This window comes from Vigna radiata, chromosome 1 (assembly GCF_000741045.1).
Source record: "Vigna radiata var. radiata cultivar VC1973A chromosome 1, Vradiata_ver6, whole genome shotgun sequence".
Taxonomy (NCBI): domain Eukaryota; kingdom Viridiplantae; phylum Streptophyta; class Magnoliopsida; order Fabales; family Fabaceae; genus Vigna; species Vigna radiata.
In genome coordinates, this window is record NC_028351.1 from 10028267 (window position 1) to 10050931 (window position 22665).

The following is a 22665-nucleotide window of genomic DNA, read 5'->3' on the forward strand; positions in this document are numbered from 1 at the left end:
TTGTCAGGTCACATGCAAGACATAATCAATCAACTTACTGATCCGTTACACATTTAATAAAGTAAAAGTAGGTAAACAAAAGTAGATTTGTTTATGTTCTTATCTTTTTAATAACCTGTCAGGTCACATGCAAGACATAATTAATCAACTTACTGGTTCATTACACATTTAATAAAGTAAAAGTAGGTAAACAAAAGTATGTATGTATATACTTCTCTCTTTTCAAATGAGTGTGAAGACTTATAATAGTGTAGTGAGAATGTAAACTCTCCAAGATTATAAATTTGAAGCCTCTTTCTCTCATGTTTTAAATCTCATCTCACTCACCTTATCTTTTTAGAACTAAACAAAGCAAAAGAGCATAAGAGTGAGAGCTACATGTTGGTATTGTAATTTTTATTTATTTGTGTTACATTTAACATTAACACTTATTTTCTATATATGTAATTTGGTAAGTTTCAACCTCCAATTTAAATAACTATTCATTAATAATAACTTTTAATGTAAAAACAAACACAATAAAACTATAAATATTTATAACTAAATCAATTTAATTCCAAAAGAAAAAAAATAAACTGAAAGTTTTCGAAAACAGTTTTTTATAATTATACTTTTTTATTTTAAATATCTTTTGATATACTCACTTGATCTTCCCATTCCTTTTTTCATTTAATGATTTTTTTTTTACTCTTTTACCTTTTTTTACTAACTTGAGTTTGAAAAATTGTCTACTGTCAATTATTACTAACAAGTTGACCATGAATCATCGAAGATACAAACTCAATTCATAAAATTATCACTTTTCTTTTTTTAATTGCGCGAGAACCATGCTTCCAATAAGAGAGTTTGGACATTTTAGATTTGGTTTTATTTATTTTTTAATGTGTAGACACATATTAACTAGCTGTAATAATATTTTTATTTCAATATATATATATATATATATATATATAAAACAATAAATACAAAATATGAATAAATTTTACGAGTAGGATTTCTTTTTCAATTATCGCTACGGTATCACTGTTGAATGGAAAACAAGATAGTTATTTTAGCTTCGGATTGATTTACAATAAATGAAATATTATACTACGCTGTATGAAATGTTTCTTAAATGTAAACAAATTGAAAATTAATAATTTAAGATACTTTACAACCTGGTTAAAATGATTAAAGTTATACATATATATATATATATATATATATATATATATATATATATATATATGTGTGTGTGTGTGTGATTAAATGGTTTTGTTGAATAACATTAAAAAATAACAAAAGTTTATTACGGCTATTTCTTTATATGTTTTTCTTGTATTTTATTCATGCGATCAAATAATGAAAAATATTATTTATTTTATTTAAACAAAATCAAGAAGTTAATTTAATAAAAAAAATGTAAATTGGTTGGACTCTAAGGGTTGGTCCATTAAACTAATAGAACAAAAGGACATATTTTACGTTGTTTTATCCTACACTCACAATATCTCATACTATGTCTCCAAAAATTTCATCTTAAAATTTTATTTTTGATCTTTTGACAGCTCATTTTACACTTCCAACTCTTTCAAAAATTTCAATTTTAACTTTAATAAATATCTTTTTATTTTTTTCTTTTTTTTATTAAAAACATTCTCCACCACCTTAATAATAATCTAACTTAATTTAAAATTCAAATATTATTTAATATAATTTTATATTTAATAATTATTAAAATATGATTTAAATTAAAATAATAGTTAAATTAAAAAATAAAATTAAAACAAAAGAATAAAATAATAATAATCAATTAGATTTAATATATTCAAAATATATTAAATTATACTAAATATTAAATTAAATTAAATAATTATTAAATTTAAATAAAAAACAGAATTTGAAAAACAATTATGATATCCATATCATAGGATTTCTATATCCGATTAACAAATCTTCTTCCAATTTTGTTTTTTCTTAAATTTTAATAATTATTTAATTTAATTTATCATTTCAATACAATTTAATATATTTAAATACATTAAATGTGATTTTAGATATTATTTTTATTTTCATTATTATCACTCTTATTTTAGTTGTTATTATTTTAATTTTTTTAATAAAGCCATTATAAAGTTTAAATCATATTTTAATAATTATTAGAATATAAAAATATATTAAATAGTATTATAATTTTAAATAAATTAAATACTTATTAAATTTTAAATAAAAAATAAAATTCATATTATATGAATTTTGATATCGGATAAACAAGTTTTTAGAATTTTAGTTTTTATTTTAAATTTAATAATTATTTAATTTATTTTAATATAATTTAATATATTTTGAATATATTAAATTAAATTAATTATTATTTTTATTTTTTTATTTTAATAATTTATTTTAATTTTTTAATATAACTATTATTATAATATAAGTCATATTTTAATAATTATTAAATTATATTTGAATTTTAAATTAAATTAGATTATTATTAAGGTGGTGCAGAATGTTTTGAATAAGAAAGTAACAAAAATAAAAAGGGTGCAAGATGATATGTGAGAAGGTCGAAAGTGAAATTTTTGGAGGTGCAGGGTCAGATGTTAGAGACGTATGGTGAAACCCCCCATATTTTAAACTTGTCAACCCATAACATTTTGGCCTGTCTATCTTCATAATTTCTCGGGCCACATCGAGGACAAAATGGCCCAACTCCTGATCCATTACACATTTAATAAAATAAGCAAAACTAGGTTTACCTGTGTTCCTGTCTTTTAAGTGAGTGTGAAAGCTTATAAAGGCGCCGCCAGAGTGTGAACTCTGGAAGACTGTGAACTTAAATCTCTCTCACCATCTTCCTCACATTGTTTGAATCTCATCGCATCCACCTCATCTTTTTAGACCAAACAAAGCAAAAGAGCATAGGAGTGACACCAACAGGTTGGTAATCTAATTTTCATTTTTTTATCTTATAGTTAACATTGTCAAATTTGATAAGTTTTAACATCCTGTTTAAATAAGTGTATATTAATTACACACTTTAAATGTGTTATTAATGTATAATTTGAATTTGTTTCATCGTTTTTCTTTTATAGTTTGAATTCCTTCTCACCCACCTCATATTTTTAGGATAAAAGAAGGTAAAAGAGCATAACAATCACACCTAAAAGTTACTATTATGATTTTCATTCATTTATCTTACATTTAACGTTATAAACTCTTTTGTGTATTCTATTTAAATAAATATACATTAATAATATGTTGTAGAAACAAGCAGAATACAACTACAAATATTTATAAATAAACCAATTTAATTGAAAAAGAAAAAAGAAAATAAAAGATTACAAAAACAATTTGTTGTAATTATACTTTTTATTTTTATTTTAAGTATCTTTTGCTATACTCAGTCGATCTTCCTACCCCTATTTTATTTATTTATTTTCTGTGACTCTTTTACCTTTTTTACAGACACGAGTTTGAAAAAACTTCTACTGTCGGATTATTACTAATAACTTGACCATGAATCATTGAAGATACAAACTCAACTTCATAAAATTATCACAATTTTTCCATGCTTCGAATATGAGAGTTTGAACAGTTTAAATTTGGTTTTATTTATTTTTGCAATGTGCAGACACGTATTAACCAGTTTTAAAAATATTTTTATTTCAGAAAAAATATAATAAACCAATAAATACATCTAACAAATTAGTTTTTAACTCTAAATGTTAATAATTACAAATTATGAATCTTAAAAAAAATGCAAAACTATATTTTACGAGTAGGATTTATTTTTCAATTAACAATGTTGAATATAAAACAATATTAGTTATTTTATTGATTTCGAATAAATAAAAAATTAGAGTGTGTTGGATGAAATGTTTCTTAAACGTAAAGGAATTGAAAATTAATAAATAAAGTTACTTTATAACATGGTTAAATAATCAAACTTTATAGACATTTTTTAAATGTTTTTTTAATAACATTAAAATTTATTAAAGATGTTTTTACATAATATTCCTGGTGTTTTATTCACGGTAGTCAAATAAGGAAAAATAATTTACTTATTTTTTTAAACAAAGTTAAGAAAACAATTTATTAAAATATGTATTTTTAAATTTAAGACATTTAAATAAACTAAATTAAGTCTTTATTAACTTAATTGAATAAATAAGTTAAGACACATTTTAAACCTATAAACTCATAATAATTTTACCTATTTAGGTTAATAATTTGTCAGGTCACATGTAGGATATGAAGGGTCAACTTCGTGGATCAGTAAAGAGAATCTAATAAAATAAAAGTGGTAAGTAAAAGTTTGTTTGTTTGTGTTCCTGTCCTTTTAATAACCTCTCAGGTCACATGTAGGACATGAACGGTCAACTTAGTGGTTTAGTAAATGAGGTTTTATATAATAAAAGTGATAAGCAAAAGTTTGTTTGTTTGTGTTCCTGTCCTTTTAATAACCTGTCAGGTTACATGTAGGATAGAACCAATTAATTTACTAGTCTGTTACACATTTAATAAAGTAAAAGTAAGTAAACAAAAGTAAGTATATGTATATTCTTATATTTTTAAAGAATGTGAAGGTTTATAAAAATGTAGTGAGAGTATAATCTCTTCAAGATTGTGAACTTAAAACGACTCACCATCTTTCTCTCTTGATTTAAATCTCATTCTACCCACCTTATCTTTTAAGATTGACAAAGCTTAAAAACATAACAAATTAACTACATATTCTCATGGATTTTTATTAATTTATCTTACATTTAACATTGACAATTCTTTTTGGTAAGTTTTGACATTTAATTTAAATAAGCATTCACTAATAATAACTTTTAATGTAAAAACAAACACAATTAAACTTTAAATATTTATAACTAAATCAATTTAATTCAAAAAGAAAAAAGAAAAAACTAAAAGTTTTTAAAAACATTTTTTTTATGATTATACTTTTTTATTTTAAATATCTTTTGATATATTCACTTTATCTTCTCATTCCCTTTTTCATTTTATAATTTTCTGACTCTTTTACCTTTTTTACTAACTTGAGTTTGCAAATTTTTCTACTGTAGATTATTAGTAACAAGTTGACCATGAATCATTAAAGATACAAACTCAACTTCATAAAATTATCACTTTTGTTTAATTGCGCGAGAACCAGAGTTTGGCCATTTTAGATTTGGTTTTATTTATTTTTGTAATGTGTAGACACATATTAACTAGTTATAATTATATTTTTATTTCAAAAAAAGTATTATAAAACAATAAATACATCTAACAAATTAGTCTTTAATTCTAAATTTTAATAATTAAAAATTATGAATCTTAAAAAAAATTCAAAACTAGTTTTTACAAGTAGGATTTCTTTTTCAATCATCGCTACAGATCACGGTTGAATGGAAAACAAGATAGTTATTTTAGCTTCGGATTGATTTACAATAAATAAAATATTATACTAAGCTGTATGAAATGTTTCTTAAATGTAAACAAATTGAAAATTAATAATTTAAGATACTTAAATGATTAAAGTTTATATATATGTTTAAATGGTTTTGTTGAATAACATTAAAATAAGGCTATTTCGTTGTATTTCTATTTTTGTATTTTATTCATGAATTCAAATAATGAAAAATATTATTTATTTTATTTAAACAAAGTTAAGAAGTTAATTTATTAAAAAGTGTATTTTTATATTAAAGATCTTAAATAAAATGGGTTGGACTCTAAGGGTTAGCCTGTAAATCTCATAAAATAAATACAAGTTGCAGATCTTTTTGAAATATTCTTAGATTACACTTACTCATATACACGAGTTGCAAAAGTAGAAAGCTCCAAAACAATATTACGAAAGAGTTGTAGTTCAAAGGTAGAGGAGGTGTATGAATTTTTTAATAAAAATGAAATGAGGTGCAGGGATGAAAGGATGTGGGGTGCAGGATAAATGCATGTTTGGTGATTGGAGAAAAATGGAGGTAAAGTCATTGTGTATAGAAATCCTCAATAATAAAAAATTAAACTTTTAAATCACTTATTAATTAGGGACATTTTAGAAAATTAGAGGTGCAGAATGAAATCCTTTAAGGTGTAAGATGAAACATTCATACAAGTTAGGACATTTTATCTAGTCTACTTTCATAATTTGTCGGGCCTTATCTAGGACAGAACGACCCAACTCCTAATTCATTATACATTTAATAAAATAAGCAATAATAGGTTTGTCTGTGTTTCTGACTTTCTAAGTGGATGTGAAAGCTTATAAAGGCGTCCCTAGAGTGTGAATTTAAATCTCTCTCACTATCTAGGACAGAACGACCCAACTCCTGATCCATTACACATTTAATAAAACAAGCAATAGTAGGTTTGTCTGTGTTTCTGTCTTTCTAAGTGGGTGTGAAAGCTTATAAAGGCGTCTCTAGAGTGTGAACTTAAATCTCTCTCACTATCTTCCTCTCATAATTTGAATCTCATCCCATCCACTTCATCTTTTTAGACCGAACAAGGCAAAAGAGCATAGTAGTGACACTTATAAGTTCATATTCTGATTTTTATTTATTTATCTTGTAGAACGTTGTCAAATTTAGTAAATTTTGACATCTATTTAAATAAGTATACATTAATTACACTATTTGAATATGTTAATTAATAATATATACTAAACTTAAATCTTTCTCATCGTTTTCCTTACATAGTTTGAATTACATATTTTCCACCTCATATTTTTAGGATTGAACAAAGCCTGATTTTCATTGATTTACCTTCCGGTTAATATTGTCAACTCTTTTGTGTACATTTAATTTGGTAAGTTTCTACATTCTATAAATATACATTAATGATATGTTGTAGAAACAAGCACAATAAAACTATAAATATTTATAACTAAACCAATTTAATTGAAAAAAGAAAAAAATATAATATAAAAGATTACAAAAACAATATTTTGTAATTATACTTTATTTTTTATTTTAAATATATTTTGCTATACTACTTGATCTTCCTATTCCATTTTATATTTATTTATTTTCTATGACTCTTTTACATTTTTTTACAAACACGACTGTGAAAAAACTTCCACTGTCGGATTATTACTAATAACTTGACCATGAATCATTGAAAATACAGACTCAACTTCATAAAATTGTCACAAATTTTTTTTTTCATTGCGCGAGAACCATGCTTCCAATAAAAGAGAGTTCGAAGAGTTTAAATCTGGTTTTATTTCTTTCTGTAAAGTACAGACACGTATTAACCAGTTTTAATAATATTTTTATTTCAAAAAAATACAATAAACCAATAAATACATCTATCAAATTAGTTTTTAACTTAAATTTTAATAATACAAATTATGAATCTTTAAAAAAAAATGCAAAACTAGTTTTTACGAGTAGGATTTTTTTTTTCAACTATCACTTCAGTGACAACGTTGAATATGAAACAAGATTAGTTATTTTAGCTCAAGATCGATTTCAAATAAATAAAATATTAGAGTATATGCTGGATGAAATGTTTCTTAAATGTATAGAAATTGAAAATTAATAATTAAAGTTACTTTATAACATAGTTAAATGATCAAACCTTATAGATATTTTTTAAAAGTTTTTTTAAAAAAATAATTAAAATTTATTACGGATGTTTTTACATAATTTTTCTCCCGTATTTTACTCAGTATAGTTGAATAATGAAAATAACTTATTTACTTTATTTAGATAAAGTTAAGAAATTAAATTAATAAAATATGTGTTTTAAAATTAAAGATATTTAAATAGAGTGACTTGAGTCTTTGTTAACCTAATTAAATAAAGACAAGACATACTTTAAACCTGTCAACTCGTAATATTCTAATCTGTTTAACTTAACAACTTGAAACAATACCAGTTAACTTAGTCGTAGTGGTCTCTTACACATTTAATAAAATAAAAGTAGATAAACATAAATAGGTATGTTTGTGTTCTTATCTTTTTAAGTTAGTATAAAGGTTTATAAAAACGTTATGAGAGTGTAATCTATGCAAGATTGTGAACTTGAAACTCTATCACCGTCTTCTTCTCATGGTTTAATCTCATCTCACTCACTTTATCGTTTTAGAGCAAAATAAAACAAAATAGCATAATAATGATACCTATATGTTGATATTATGATTTTTATTGATTTTCTTGCATTTAATATTGTCACTTCTTTATATATATATATATATATATATATATATATATATATATATATATATATATATATATTATAGTAAGTTTTAACAATCAATTTAACTAAGTATATATTAATAATAGAATTTAAATGTAAAAACAAACACAATAAAACTATAAATATTTATAACTAAACCTATTTAATTCAAAAAGAAGAAAAAAACAACTGAAAGTTTACAAAAACAATCTTTTATAATTATACTTTTTTATTTTAACATCTTTTGATATACTCACATGATCTTCCTATTCCCTTTTTTATTAAATTATTTTTTATGTTTTTTTTTTACCTTTTTACTAACTTGAGTGTGAAAATTTTTCTACTATCGATTATGACAAACAATTTGACCATGAATCATTGAAGATACAAACTCAACTTCATAAAATTATCACTTTTCTTTTTCATTGCGCGAGAACCATGCATCGAATAAGAGAGTTTTAACATTTTAGATTTGGTTTTATTTATTTTGTAATGTATGGACACGTATTAACCAGTTTTAACAATATTTTTATTTGAAAAAAATATGATAAACAAAAAAATAGTTCTCACAAATTAGTCTTTAACTCTAAATTTTAATAATTAAAAATTGTGAATCTTAAAAAAAATTCAAAACTAATTTCTACGAGTAGGATTTTTTTCAATTGTAGCTACAGTGTCACTTTTGAATATAAAACAAGATTAGTTATTTTAGCTTCGGATTGATTTACAATAAATAAAATATTTGACTACGCTGGATGAAATGTTTCTTAAATGTAAACGAATTGAAAATTAATGATTAAAGATACTTTACAACCTGGTTAAAATGGTTACACTTTATATGTTTTTTTAAATTATTTTGTTGAATAAGATAAAAAAGTAATAAAAATTTACAACAGATGTTTTTATATATTTTTTTTCTTGTGTTTTATGTATGTAGTCATATGATAAAAATAATTTATTTTATTTTATTTAAACTAAAAGTTAATTTAATAAAAAATATATTTTTATATTAAATACTTTTATATAGAGTAGGTTGGGCTTGAAGGATCAGTCCATTAATCTAATTAAATAAATACCAGTTAGGATATATTTTAAATCTGTCAACTCATAATAACTCGGCCCATTTACCTTAACAATCTGTCAGGTCACATGTAGGGCGGCCCAACTCCCTGATCCATTACACATTTAATAAAGTAAGGAAAAGTAGGTAAGCAAAAGTAGGTCTGTGTCCCACCCTTTTTAAGTCAGTGTGAAAGCTTATAAAGGCGCCGCCAGAGTGTGAACTTTGCAAGACTGTAAACTTGAATCTCTCTCCATCTTCCTCTCATAGTTTGAATCTCATCTCATCCACCTCATTTTTTTAGACAGAGCAAGGCAAAGGAGCATAACAGTGACACCTACAGGTTCTTATTCTGATTTTCATAGATTTGTTTTGCATTTAACATTCTCATATTTGGTAAGTTTTGATATTCTATTTAAATAAGTATACATTAATCATACACTTTGAATGTATCATTAATGTACACATTAATAATACACAATGGTGAAGTTGAATCTATCTCACTGTCTTCCTTTCATAGTTTGAATCTCTTCTCACTCACTTCATGTTTTTAGGACATAACAAAGCAAAATAGCATAACAGTGACACCTACATGTCAGTATTCTAATATTCATTTATTTATCTTGCATGTAATTCTTTTCTGGATATGTAATTTGTTAAGTTTTGACATCTATTTAAATAAGTATATATTAATAATACACTTCGAAAAAATATTTATAACTATATCAGTTTAATTCAAGAAGAAAAAAAATAAAATAAAAGATTACTAAAACATTTTTTTTTATAATTATATTTTTTTATTTTAAATATCTTTTGATATACTCACTCGATCTTCTTATTCCTTTTTTATTTAATTCTTCTATATGACTCTTTTACTTTTTTTTTTACGAACATAAGTGTGAAAAATGTTCTACTATCGAATTATTACTAACAACTTGACCATGAATAATTGAAGATACAAACTCAACTTCATAAAATTATCACATTTGTTTTTCATTGCGCTAGAACCATGCTTCCAATACGAGAGTTTGGACACATTAAATTTGGTTTTATTTATTTTTGTAATGTGCAGACATATATTAACCAGTTTTAAAAATATATTTATTTCAAAAAAATATAATAAACCGATAGATACATATCAAATTAGTTTTTAACTCTAAATTTTAATAATTATAAATTATGAATTAAAAAAAAATGCAAAACTAGTTTTTGCGAGTAGGATTTATTTTTCAATTATCACGGCAGTAAAAGTGTTCAATATAGACAAGATTAGTTATTTTAGCTTTGTATTGATTTCAAATAAATAAAAAATTTGAGTATGCGGGATGAAATCTTTCTTAACATTAAAAAATAATTCAAATTTATTAAGAATGTTTTTACATAATTCTTCCTGGTGTTTTACTCACTGTAATCGAATAATAAAAATAATTTATTTATTTTGTTTAGACAAAGTTAAGAAACGAATTTAATAAAATATGTATTTTTTATATTAAAAATATTTAAATAATGTGACTTGAGTCTCCTTTAACCTAGTTGAATAGAGATAACTTAGGATATCCTTTGAGCCTGCCAACTCGTAATAATTTGGTTTATTTAGCTTAATAACCTATAAGGTCACATATAGGGACAGGACTGACCAACTCAGTGGTCCGTTACACATTTAATAAAGTAAAAGTAGGTAAGTAAAAGTAGGTCTGTCTGTATTCTTGTCTTTTTAATAATCTGTCAGGTCACATGTATGGCAGGACTGACCAACTTACTGGTCCCGTTATACATTTAATAAGGTAAAAGTAGGTAAGCAAATGTAGCTCTGTTTGTGTTTCTATCTTTTTAATAATTTGTCAGGTCACATGTATGACAGGACTGACCAACTTACTGGTCCCGTTACACATTTAATAAGGTAAAAGTAGGTCACATGTATGGCAGGACTGACCAACTTACTGGTCCCGTTACNACTTACTGGTCCCGTTACACATTTAATAAGGTAAAAGTAGGTCACATGTATGGCAGGACTGACCAACTTACTGGTCCCGTTACACATTTAATAAGATAAAAGTAGGTAAGCAAAAGTAGGTCTGTCTGTATTCTTGTCTTTCTAATAACCTGTCAAGTCACATGTATAGCAGGACCTACCAACTTACTGATCCTTTACACATTTAACAAGGTAAAAGTAGGTAAGGAAAAATATGTATGTCTTTATTATTGTCCTTTTAAGAGAGTGTGAAGTCTTATGTAAGATTCTCAACTTGAATATCTTTTACCATCATTTTCTCTTAGTTTGAATCTCATCTCACTCACTTCATTTTCTTAGGACCCAGCAAAGCAAAAGAGTATAATAATGGCACCTACAGGTTTGTATTCTGGTTTTCCTTGAATTTTCTTGCATTTAATAATAAACTTTGATAGTATAAACAAACACAATAAAACTATACATGTTTAAAATAAAACCAATTTCACTGAAAGAAAAAATAAAAAATAAAAGATTACAAAAGCAATTCTTTTTATAATTATATCTTTTTATTTTAAATATCTTTTGATATACTTTTATTTAATTTTTTTCCATGTTTCTTTTACTTATTTTCTAACTTCAGTGTGAACAAATATCAACCGTCGGATTATCACTAACAACTTGACCACGAATCATTGAAGATACAAACTCAATTGCATGAAATTATCACAATTTTTTCTTTTCATTGCGCGAGAACAATGCTTCCAATAAAAGAGAGTCTGAAGAGTTTAAATCTGGTTTTATTTATGTCTGTAATGTGCAGACACATATTGACCAGTTTAAATAATATTTTTTATTTCAAAAAATTATAATAAACCAATAAATACATCTAACAACTCAGTTTTTAACTCTAAATATTAATAATACAAATTATGAATCTTAAAAAAAAATGCAAAACTAGTTTGTACGAGTAGGATTTTGTTTTTCCCAATTATCACTTCAGTAACAATGTTGAATATGAAACAATATTAGTTATTTTAGCTTCCGATTGATTTCAAATAAATAAAATATTAGAGTACCTGGATGAAATGTTACTTAAATGTAAAGGAATTTAAAATTAATAATTAAAGTTAATTTATAATCTTGTTAAATGATGAAACTTTGTAGATATTTTTTAAATGTTTTTTTTATAACTTTAAAAAGTATTTGAAATTTATTACAGCTGTTTTTACATATTTTTTCTGGTGCAGTCAAATAATAAAAATAATTAATTTTATATAGAGAAAGTTAAGAAATTAATTTTTAAGTGAATGCTTATCCTCGCCATCTTCTACACATAATTTGAATCTTATTCTATCTCATTGTTTATAGGACGGGGCAAGGGAAAACAAAAGAAGAGAGCAACCACACCTAGAGGTTCGTATTCTGGTTTCTATTGATTTGTGTTGGATTTAACATTGCTAATTATTTATTTTATATGTAATTTGGTAAGTTTTGACACCATTTTTAATTAAGTGGACATTAATTACACACTTTAAATTTAGAAACAAACACAATAAAAGTATATATATTTAAAACTAAACCAATTTAATTATAAAAAGAAGAAATTGAAAGATTGCTGTTTGTTCTTTATAATTATACTTTTTTAATTTAAATATACTTACCCAGTCTTTCTATTTTTTTTTGTGATTTTTTTTAATTTTTACTAATTTAAGTATGAAATTATTATAAAAAGAATTTAACTAGTCCTTGAAGCAGGTTAGGCCTGGTTGAGATTGTTAATCTAATTGAATAAAGGAGTTAGGACAAATTTTTAATCCTTTAGTTCATAAAAATCCAATCTGTTTTATCCATCAATTTGTCAAGTCACATGTAAGACGAAATTTCCAAATCGTTAACTCTTTACACATTTAATAAAATAAATAAAAGTAGATAAGCAAAAATAGGTCTATCCGTATTTTTTTTTTCTTAAAAAGTGTGAAGACTTGTGAACTCTCCACAAGAGTTAAAACTCTTTTAGATGAATTTGAATCCTTATCATCATTGTTTTTCATAGTTTAAATCTCTTTCAATTTCATTTTTTCAGGACAATTTAAATAAATATGTATTAATGAAACAACTTGAGTATAAAAAATACAATAAAACTATAAATATTTAAAACTAAACCAATTTAATTAAAAATTTGTAAAATCAATTCTTTATAAGTATAATTTTCATTTTATTCTTAGATTTTGTTTAAATAGATTCGTAATTTAAAATTAGTTAAAAGTTGAAATCAAAGCCAAACTAAATAAAATAACATAATATATATATATATATATATATATATATATATATATATATATATATATATATATATATCGACTGTGGTAGAATTACCGAGATAAAATGGCAAAGTTACCGGAAATTGATTATCAATAAAAGGGGTATTCTTACCTGGAAAAAAAACAGTAAAAATACTGGTTTTTAACTAAGCTTACTAGTCTGTCTTGGTAAAATTACCAATAATTGGTAAAAAAAAGTGAGATGGTAAAGGTACCAACGGACCTTGGTAAAAACGCCGAGAATTTTTTTTCNATATATATATATATATATATATATATATATATATATATATATATATATATATATTATATCGTAGTTCTTTACTCAGTTGAAATTGATTATCAATAAAATGCGTAAGATAGGATTAAATTAGTTAATCACGACTAAAAATATTTGGACAAATCATAATTAATTTATCAAGTAATTATATAATCCTATAATTAACAAAAATAATGATATTTTATATAAAATTGAATACATAATTATATTAAAATAAATACATGATTAGAATGAATATAAAACAACAAAAAATGATACATAATCTTGAAAATACACTGATAAAAAAATAGATGCTTTAAATTTTATAGTATTTAAAAAATAGTAATGATTAATTATAGTAATATTTGTTATATATAATTGATAATGGTTAATTTATAAATATGTAATGACCAATCTATAACTTTTGTTGTATGTTAAAAAAAAAATTCTAAGTTGATGAAATGTGAAAATTTACGAACAAATTATAATTTATAGAAGAAAGATACTCATTATAAAAATCATGATAAAAACTTAAAAACTATATTATGATCAAATTTTGATGATGACAAAATGAAAATTTAAGACAGATATGGACATTCTTTTCCATTTTTTTCATTTGTTTTTTTGTAAGGTTTCAGTAGTTTGAGGGTTCATGGGCGCCAAAAAAACCCTCCCTTCCAATATTTGCATCCCCGCCAAAAGCATTACTATGAAATGGAAAGTCACTTTGAAATAACCTAATTAGATTTCTCACAAACCCAGTGAGTATTATCAAAACAAGCCATTTGAAAATAAAAAAACAGGATTCAAAACATGGGTTGCGCTTCTCTTCTGGATTCCTCAGAACCAGGTCTTAACCATATTATTGTTTGTCTTACTGTTCTGCTTGGTTTCATTTAACCATCTTTGGTTTTGTGCCCTGTTGGCTGCTATTGTTCTGGGTGGCATCTTTGTTATTTGCATGCATTTTCTTTTTGTGTATTGTTGATTTCACTATTGATTTTCCCCTTTTTCCATTAACATTTTTAAAAACTGTTTCAGATATTTTCTCGTGATTGTTCAGAATGGGATGTTGTGTCATATATCATGAAATTTTAAGTGTCATGTGAGTTCATAATTGATTTTTTTTTTTGTTCAGACATCTATTTACGATTTTTAGGGTTTTTTATTTTTTATTTTTGTGTCAAACATTCTATCTTTTGACTCTATCATGGTTCTGTGGGTAGATTTGACCTTGGGCCATGTTGGTGTTTTTTGTGGGTAGATTTCATATGAAAGAAATTTATTTATTTTGATCATGTTCTGCAATCTATGCAGTGATTATGTTAAGACATTCATCGATGTACAGCTTGTTTCGATTGTCCTTTGTTATTGCCTCTATATTTCTTAATTTTTGGGTAAACTTATGATTATGTTTTTTTTTTTTTTTTTTTTTTTTTTTTTTTTTTTATGTTTGAAATAGTTGCGAAGAACACCAAGAGTAAAGAGGATTTTGCTCTTTCCAAAGGAGAAGGGGAAGTAATGTCTACAAACAAACAAAAGAAACGGAGTTTGGCAGGGAGCCCTGAGGAAGCTCCAGCTCCACGCAAAATGCCAAAACGAGCTGCAGCGTGTAAAGATTTGAAAGAGAAATCCTTTTCAATATCGGATAAGTCCTGTCTCATTGAAACAGAGAAGGATCAGATTGTAGATGAAGAAATTGTAGCTGTCCGGTTGACTGCTGGACAAGATGATGGTCGCCCAAATAGACGAATTACAGAGTTTATCCTTCATGATGAAAATGGTAAAGGACAGCATCTCGAAATGCTCGAGGTGACTGATTTATATATTACTGGAGTTATATTGCCGCTTGAACCAAGCACAGGCAAGAAGAAAGAGAAAGGCATTAAGTGTGAAGGATTCGGTAGAATTGAATCTTGGGATATATCTGGATATGAAGATGGCTCTCCAGTGATATGGATTTCCACTGATGTTGCTGATTATGACTGTCAGAAACCTGCTGCTAGTTACAAAAAGTTTTATGATCAGTTTTTTGAAAAGGCTCGTGCATGTGTTGAGGTATATAAAAAACTTGCAAAGTCCTCGGGGGGTGACCCTAGTATAAGTCTCGATGAGCTACTTGCTGGCATTGCACGGTCAATGAGTGGTAACAAATCCTTCTCTGGAACCGCATCGATTAAGGATTTTGTTATATCTCAGGGTGAGTTCATTTATAAGCAACTCATCGGTTTGGACATGACATCCAAATCAAATGACATGATGTTTGCAGATATCGCCGCTCTTATTGCTCTTAGAGATGAGGCGAAGAAGCAAGCAAACCATGCACTTATGCAAGTAATGCCCTCAAATGGGACTTTAAAGATTGGTTCAGGAACTGGGGACGAAGAGAAGAAGAATCAGACGGATTTGGTAGATTCTCCAAACGATGAGGATGAAGATGCAAAGCTAGCCCGACTTTTGCAGGAAGAAGAATATTGGAAATCGAGGAAGCAGAAGAAAAACTACAGATCAGGCTCTGCTTCAAACAAATTCTATATAAAAATTAATGAAGACGAGATTGCCAATGATTATCCTCTCCCTGCGTTTTACAGAACCTCCCTACAAGAAACAGACGAATTTATAGTTTTCGATAATGACTACGATGTCTATGACACTGAAGATCTTCCTCGAAGCATGCTTCATAACTGGTCTTTGTATAATTCGGATGCAAGGTTGGTTTCCTTGGAACTTCTTCCTATGAAATCTTGTTCAGACATCGATGTTGCCATCTTTGGCTCCGGTGTAATGACTGCAGATGATGGAAGTGGTTTCCATCTTGATACTGAGGCTGGCCAATCTTCGTCCACCAGTTCAGAAACACAGGCTGCTGATGGAATGCCAATTTATCTGAGTGCCATAAAGGAATGGATGATAGAATTTGGATCATCGATTATTTTCATATCCATCCGAACAGATTTGGCCTGGTATGATGCCTCTTGTCTAAAAGTAATGCTATTGTTTAGGTTTCCAATGAAGTATTATTAGAAAATCCATTTGACTACCTGGGTAGCAAACTGCCAATACAATTGTAACCAAATTGTCTCAAAAAAGCTCTTTGGATGATCTTGTCATAACTTATGAAACATATGTGAATACTTTATATAACTTCATCTAATAATCTTGTTCAAAATAAATACAATTAGTATGTAAATGACAACCAAACTCATTCATACGTCACTCCTTTCAGGTACAGACTTGGCAAACCAGCAAAGCAGTATGCTCCTTGGTATGAGACAGTGTTGAAAACTGCAAGGCTTGCTATAGCCATCATTACCTTACTGAAGGAACAGAGCCGAGTGTCACGACTTTCCTTTGGAGATGTCATAAAAAAAGTATCCGAGTTTAATCAGAAAGATGTTTCTTACATTTCTTCTGATCCATTGGCTGTTGAGAGATATGTTGTTGTCCACGGACAGATTATTCTGCAACTTTTTGCAGAATTTCCTGATGATAAGATCAGAAAGTCTCCATTTGTGACTGGTCTTACAAACAAAATGGAGGAGCGGCACCATACCAAATGGCTAGTGAAGAAGAAGAAAGTTTTGCCACGGAGTGAGCCTAATTTAAATCCTAGAGCAGCAGTGGGTCCTATTGTTTCCAAGAGGAAAGCAATGCGCGCAACAACTACACAGCTAATCAATAAGATTTGGGGAGAGTATTACTCGAGCCATTTGCCAGAAGATTCAAAGGAGGGGCCTGTCAGCGAGTTAAAGGAAGAGGATGAATTGGAGGAACAGGAAGAAAATGAAGAGGAGGACAATGAAGAGGAGCCAATACTTTTGGAGGGAACTTCAAAGAAGAATTCACATTCTAAGCAAACCAGCACATTTTCGGGTAATGCTGAAATAACGTGGGAAGGAAAACCTGAAGGGAAGACTACTTCTGGATATCCTGTTTATAAGCAGGCAATCATTAATGGGGAAGTTATTTCTGTAGGAAAATTCGTGTTAGTGGAAGTTGATGAAACAGATGAATTTCCAGACATATATTGTGTTGAGTATATGTTTGAGTCAAAGAATGGAAGAAAAATGTTTCATGGTAGGATGATGCAGCATGGTTGTCATACTGTTATTGGCAATGCTGCTAATGAGAGAGAGGTATTTTTGACTAATGATTGTAGGGATCTGGGACTGCAGGATGTTAAGCGGACAGTTGTTGTTAATATTCAAAAAAGGCCTTGGGGGCATCAGCATCGAAAGGATAATACAATTGCAGATAGAGTTGACAGGGCTAGAGCAGAAGAAAGGAAGAAGAAAGGACTATCTACTGAATATTATTGTAAAAGCCTGTACTGGCCTGAAAGAGGTGCTTTCTTTAGCCTTCCATTTGATACTTTGGGTCAAGGGTCTGGTATTTGCTCCTCTTGCAAAATACATGACGATGAAAAGGCGAAGAATATTTTCAGTATAAATTCCTCCAAGTCTGGTTTCCTATTTAAAGGAACCGAGTATTCCCTTGATGATTTTGTTTATGTAAGTCCCTTTGAATTTGAGGAAAAGATCGAGCAAGGAACTCATAAGAGTGGAAGGAATGTGGGGTTGAAAGCTTATGATGTGTGTCAAGTGCTAGAGATTGTTGTTAAAATGGAAATAAAACATCCAGAAATAAAATCTACCCAAGTCAAAATCAGGAGGTTCTTTCGACCAGAAGATGTATCAAATGAGAAGGCATACTGCTCTGATATACAAGAGGTATAAGCTACAAGTGCTACATAGCATGATTATGTGAATTTTATAATATTATTTTTCCAAGTCATCCATGCTTCTCCTGGCTGTGATAAGTTAACTGCTATTTGTGCATATTGCTCTATTTTTGGTATTAGTTCTACTTTGTGTATCTCATGTTTAATTTTTTATACTGACTTGTATTTCATATTTATATTCTAGGTGTATTACAGTGATGAAACACATATAATCTCTGTAGATTCCATAGAAGGGAAATGTGAAGTCAGAAAGAAGAGTGATATTCCTGAACAAAGTGCCCCCGGAATGTTCCAAAATGTATTTTTCTGCGAGCTCTTGTATGATCCTGCCACTGGGTCACTGAAAAAGGTATTGTGTATTTGTACCTAATATACAAGCAGGCAATGTGCTTGTTAATCCAGTGGACAAATCTTCCAATATGTTGATATTTTATGATACAGAGTCTACGATTTATTACCGAGTAGCAATGATTGCTTTATGGATTGTTGTGTAAATTAAAATTCAATCCAAAAGTTTTAAGTCATTGTAAATACTTTATATAAATTCTCTATCTGTCGTTATACTGTGATTGAAATAAAAGGTTTTAGTTTAGCTTAAGATAGACTATCATCATCATCATTATTCTTCATGACATCAATTTTACATTTGGGTGCAGCTGTGACAAGTTATGATTTTCGATAATTAACTATTATTATTTTTTTCCAATTACTTGACAGTTGCCAGCTCACATAAAAGTAAAATATTCAACTGGACAAACCTCAGATGCTGCAGCTAGAAAGAGAAAAGGAAAATTTAAAGAGGGAGATGACGATTCAGAGTCTTCTAAGGAGGGAAAAACATTAAATGAAAAACGTTTAGCAACTTTGGACATTTTTGCAGGTTGTGGTGGTTTATCAGAGGGGTTGGAGCAGTCGGGTAATCTTAACTACGTTATTATAGCAAGAAGAAAACCATATTGTATCTTCTACCAATGCATAATATAACGTGTATTTTATTGCTTAAATTGGTTCAGGTGTTTCATCAACTAAATGGGCTATCGAGTATGAAGAGCCTGCTGGTGATGCATTTAAAGCTAATCATCCTGATGCATTGGTGTTCATTAACAATTGCAATGTTATTCTTAGGTAAATAATTCCGTTTAGTTAACTATTCCAGGCCTAAATGTTGAATGGTGTGGAATCTGTTCAAGTGACTTGGTTGATTTTTTGTAATGCAGGGCTGTAATGGAGAAGTGCGGGGACATAGATGATTGTATCTCAACTACTGAAGCTGCAGAATTGGCTGCAAAGCTTGATGAGAGTGAGAGAAGTAATTTGCCAATGCCTGGACAAGTTGATTTCATTAATGGGGGTCCTCCATGCCAGGTATCTCTAGCTGTTGACTTTTTTTTTTTGTATATTTTTCTGACGAATATATTATTGGGTAATTGTTCAACAATGTGTTGCTTTTGCTTCAGGGTTTTTCTGGGATGAATAGGTTTAATCAGAGCAGTTGGAGTAAAGTCCAGTGTGAGATGATATTAGCTTTCTTATCCTTTGCTGATTATTTCCGACCAAGATATTTCTTGTTGGAGAATGTGAGGAACTTTGTGTCTTTCAATAAAGGACAGACATTCCGTTTAACCTTGGCTTCACTTCTTGAGATGGGTTATCAGGTAAAATTACTGCAACTTTCTTCCTTTAGTAATGCATTCCATTGATAAATAGAACTTCAATGAACTAATAAATGTATGATTTACTTGTCCAAAAGGTGAGGTTTGGTATCCTTGAGGCTGGAGCATTTGGGGTTTCCCAATCAAGAAAAAGGGCATTCATATGGGCAGCCTGTCCTGATGATGTGCTTCCAGAGTGGCCAGAACCAATGCATGTATTTTCGGCACCCGAGTTGAAGATCCCATTATCTGAAAATGTCCATTATGCTGCTGTCCGTAGTACTGCAAACGGTGCTCCATTACGTGCAATAACTGTTAAAGATACCATTGGTGATCTCCCAGCAGTGGGTAATGGAGCCTCAAAAGGAAACATGGAGGTATGTAAAATAGGAAAGATACATGTCACTTATTTTTGCATTCTTAAATTTTTCACTCACTGTTTGCCTGTTTTTTATGTTGTGCAGTATCAAAATGACCCTGTATCATGGTTTCAAAAGAGGATTCGTGGTGAGATGATTGTCTTGACTGATCATATTTCCAAGGAGATGAACGAATTGAACTTGATTCGATGCCAGAAAATTCCCAAGAGGCCAGGTGCTGATTGGCGTGATCTTCCAGAGGAAAAGGTGGAGCTAAATTCTTGTGAACTTTTTACATTGCAAAACATTTGTGACCTATCTTAATCTGTGAAACCTTATGAAATGTAGGTAACATTGTCTAATGGACAAGTTGTTGATTTGATACCATGGTGCTTGCCCAATACGGCTAAGCGGCACAATCAATGGAAGGGACTATTTGGTAGGCTGGATTGGCAAGGGAATTTCCCAACTTCCATTACAGACCCTCAACCAATGGGGAAGGTTGGAATGTGCTTCCACCCTGACCAAGATAGGATTCTTACAGTTCGTGAGTGTGCTCGATCTCAAGTAAGTTGATAACTCTTGGTTTGATAAGAAATGGAATCCTAACAAACTGAAATTTCTGTTATTTTTGAATTGTTACAGATAATTCTTGTCAAGTTTAATACAAATGTCCAACAAATTAGTTTCTATGATTAGCTAATGAGCATAATAATCCTTAATAGCTAATTACAAAACTGTAGTCCTTATGATCTTTGCCAGAGAAACAAGCATGCATTTCCTGATTTGGTATAAGCTATATAGCTAAGCATATCTATAATGAATGTGCAGGGATTTCCAGATAACTATAAATTTTCTGGCAATATCATTCACAAGCACAGACAGATTGGTAATGCTGTGCCTCCTCCTCTGGCATTTGCATTAGGGAGGAAGCTGAAGGAAGCAGTGAACAGTAAGAACTCCACATAGAAGATTGTCCTTACATTCTTTCAAGATCATGCTTGTTAATAAATTTGTCAAGATATTTGCAAATCATCATTCAGGGTTTGACAAACAATTAGACCTTGTATTCACAGTGATAATTTCTTTGTTTTCCACTACGGAATTGAATGGATAATGCTACGAAGAGATCATTTTGACAACTTGGATTTTCTTGATTAGTTTATGTTTTGGCTGTTTACGAAAAAAATGGCTTGTGAATTTTATTTTTGAACTTGCTTGAAATAATACATTTTACTTTGAGTAGGTTTGGACTAATAAATAAATATTTTTAAACGAAAATGTGTCCTTCCAATACTATCTCAAATATTATATTTTAACATGGTTCTATTATTAGTTGTAATTCATGAAAAATTACAAATTTTGTTGATTTTATTTTTATTGAATAATTTTGGAACCTAGTCTTCTTTTAATCGTATCCTGCTTGGCAGGAAGATTCATGCATAATTTTTTTCCTGTACTTACAAAATATTACACAAATAAAACTTATTAAGTTTAAAAATTATTATATCAAAATGGGTTGGGTATTGAATGTTGTACATTTTAATGAATCATATACCTGTTGATTGATTGGGATGGATTAACATAAATATAATTAGTTAATCTTATGTTAATAATCCTTCCCACTTCAAATTTATTATAGTAATTACATTTAAGAAATTGTCTATTTCAAAGTTTGGAATCTTATTACAAATTTATTCTTAAAAAGTATTTTAAAAGAATATTTAAATGACCTTTATCTAAATTGCTAAATAATATAAATATTAAAACAATAATATTTTAACATATATACTATACAAATAAAAGTTAAAAATAGAAGGGTTAAATATGTTTTTAGTCCCTGTTTTGGTTTTAATCCCTCTTTCAAACTAAGGTATAATTTAATTCTTCAATTTTAGAAAACTCTGGTTTTAGTCTTTTTTACCAAATTTTTTTAATTTTATTTGTTGTTTCAAACGCGCTTCTCAGTTAACATTGAAACAAAAATGTGTCTAAGTAGTGTAAACAATCAAAATATTATAATGAAACGTGCTTGAAACATCAAAAATTTAGTAAAAATGATTAAAACCATACTTTTCTAAAGTTGAAGGACTAAATTGTACCTTAGTTTGAAAGAGGGATTAAAACCAAAATCACCCCAAAGTATAAGGACTAAAAACATATTTAAT

General features: G+C 28.0%; 1 protein-coding gene across 3 annotated transcripts; it reads left to right on the top strand.

Moving 5' to 3' along the window:
- Positions 1 to 9398: 9398 nt before the first annotated feature.
- LOC106762895 (DNA (cytosine-5)-methyltransferase 1) lies at positions 9399 to 21639 on the top strand. 3 transcript variants are annotated; one of them, XM_022784412.1, is made up of 14 exons: positions 9399 to 9557; positions 11526 to 11565; positions 12534 to 12578; positions 15208 to 16708; positions 16972 to 18475; positions 18671 to 18835; positions 19204 to 19402; positions 19500 to 19611; positions 19704 to 19851; positions 19944 to 20141; positions 20237 to 20515; positions 20603 to 20764; positions 20846 to 21064; positions 21329 to 21639. In XM_022784412.1, exons 2-14 carry the CDS (start codon positions 11553 to 11555, stop codon positions 21464 to 21466), a joined length of 4683 nt encoding a protein of 1560 aa, XP_022640133.1. In that variant the 5' UTR covers positions 9399 to 9557; positions 11526 to 11552; the 3' UTR covers positions 21467 to 21639. The 3 variants fall into 3 exon arrangements, with proteins under 3 accessions (XP_022640133.1, XP_022640135.1, XP_014502496.1); XM_022784414.1 differs by lacking the exons at positions 9399 to 9557; positions 11526 to 11565; positions 12534 to 12578 and adding an exon at positions 14705 to 14850; XM_014647010.2 differs by lacking the exons at positions 9399 to 9557; positions 11526 to 11565; positions 12534 to 12578 and adding an exon at positions 14899 to 15087.
- The last annotated feature ends 1026 nt before the right edge of the window (positions 21640 to 22665 follow it).

What these genes read in the sequence shown, in the direction of transcription:
- LOC106762895 (XM_022784412.1), top strand. An exon ending in ACTGCTCTGATATACAAGAG is followed by an intron (nt 18,476 to 18,670) that starts GTATAAGCTACA and finishes TTTATATTCTAG; the next exon opens with GTGTATTACAGTGATGAAAC. An exon ending in AGAGGGGTTGGAGCAGTCGG is followed by an intron (nt 19,403 to 19,499) that starts GTAATCTTAACT and finishes AAATTGGTTCAG; the next exon opens with GTGTTTCATCAACTAAATGG.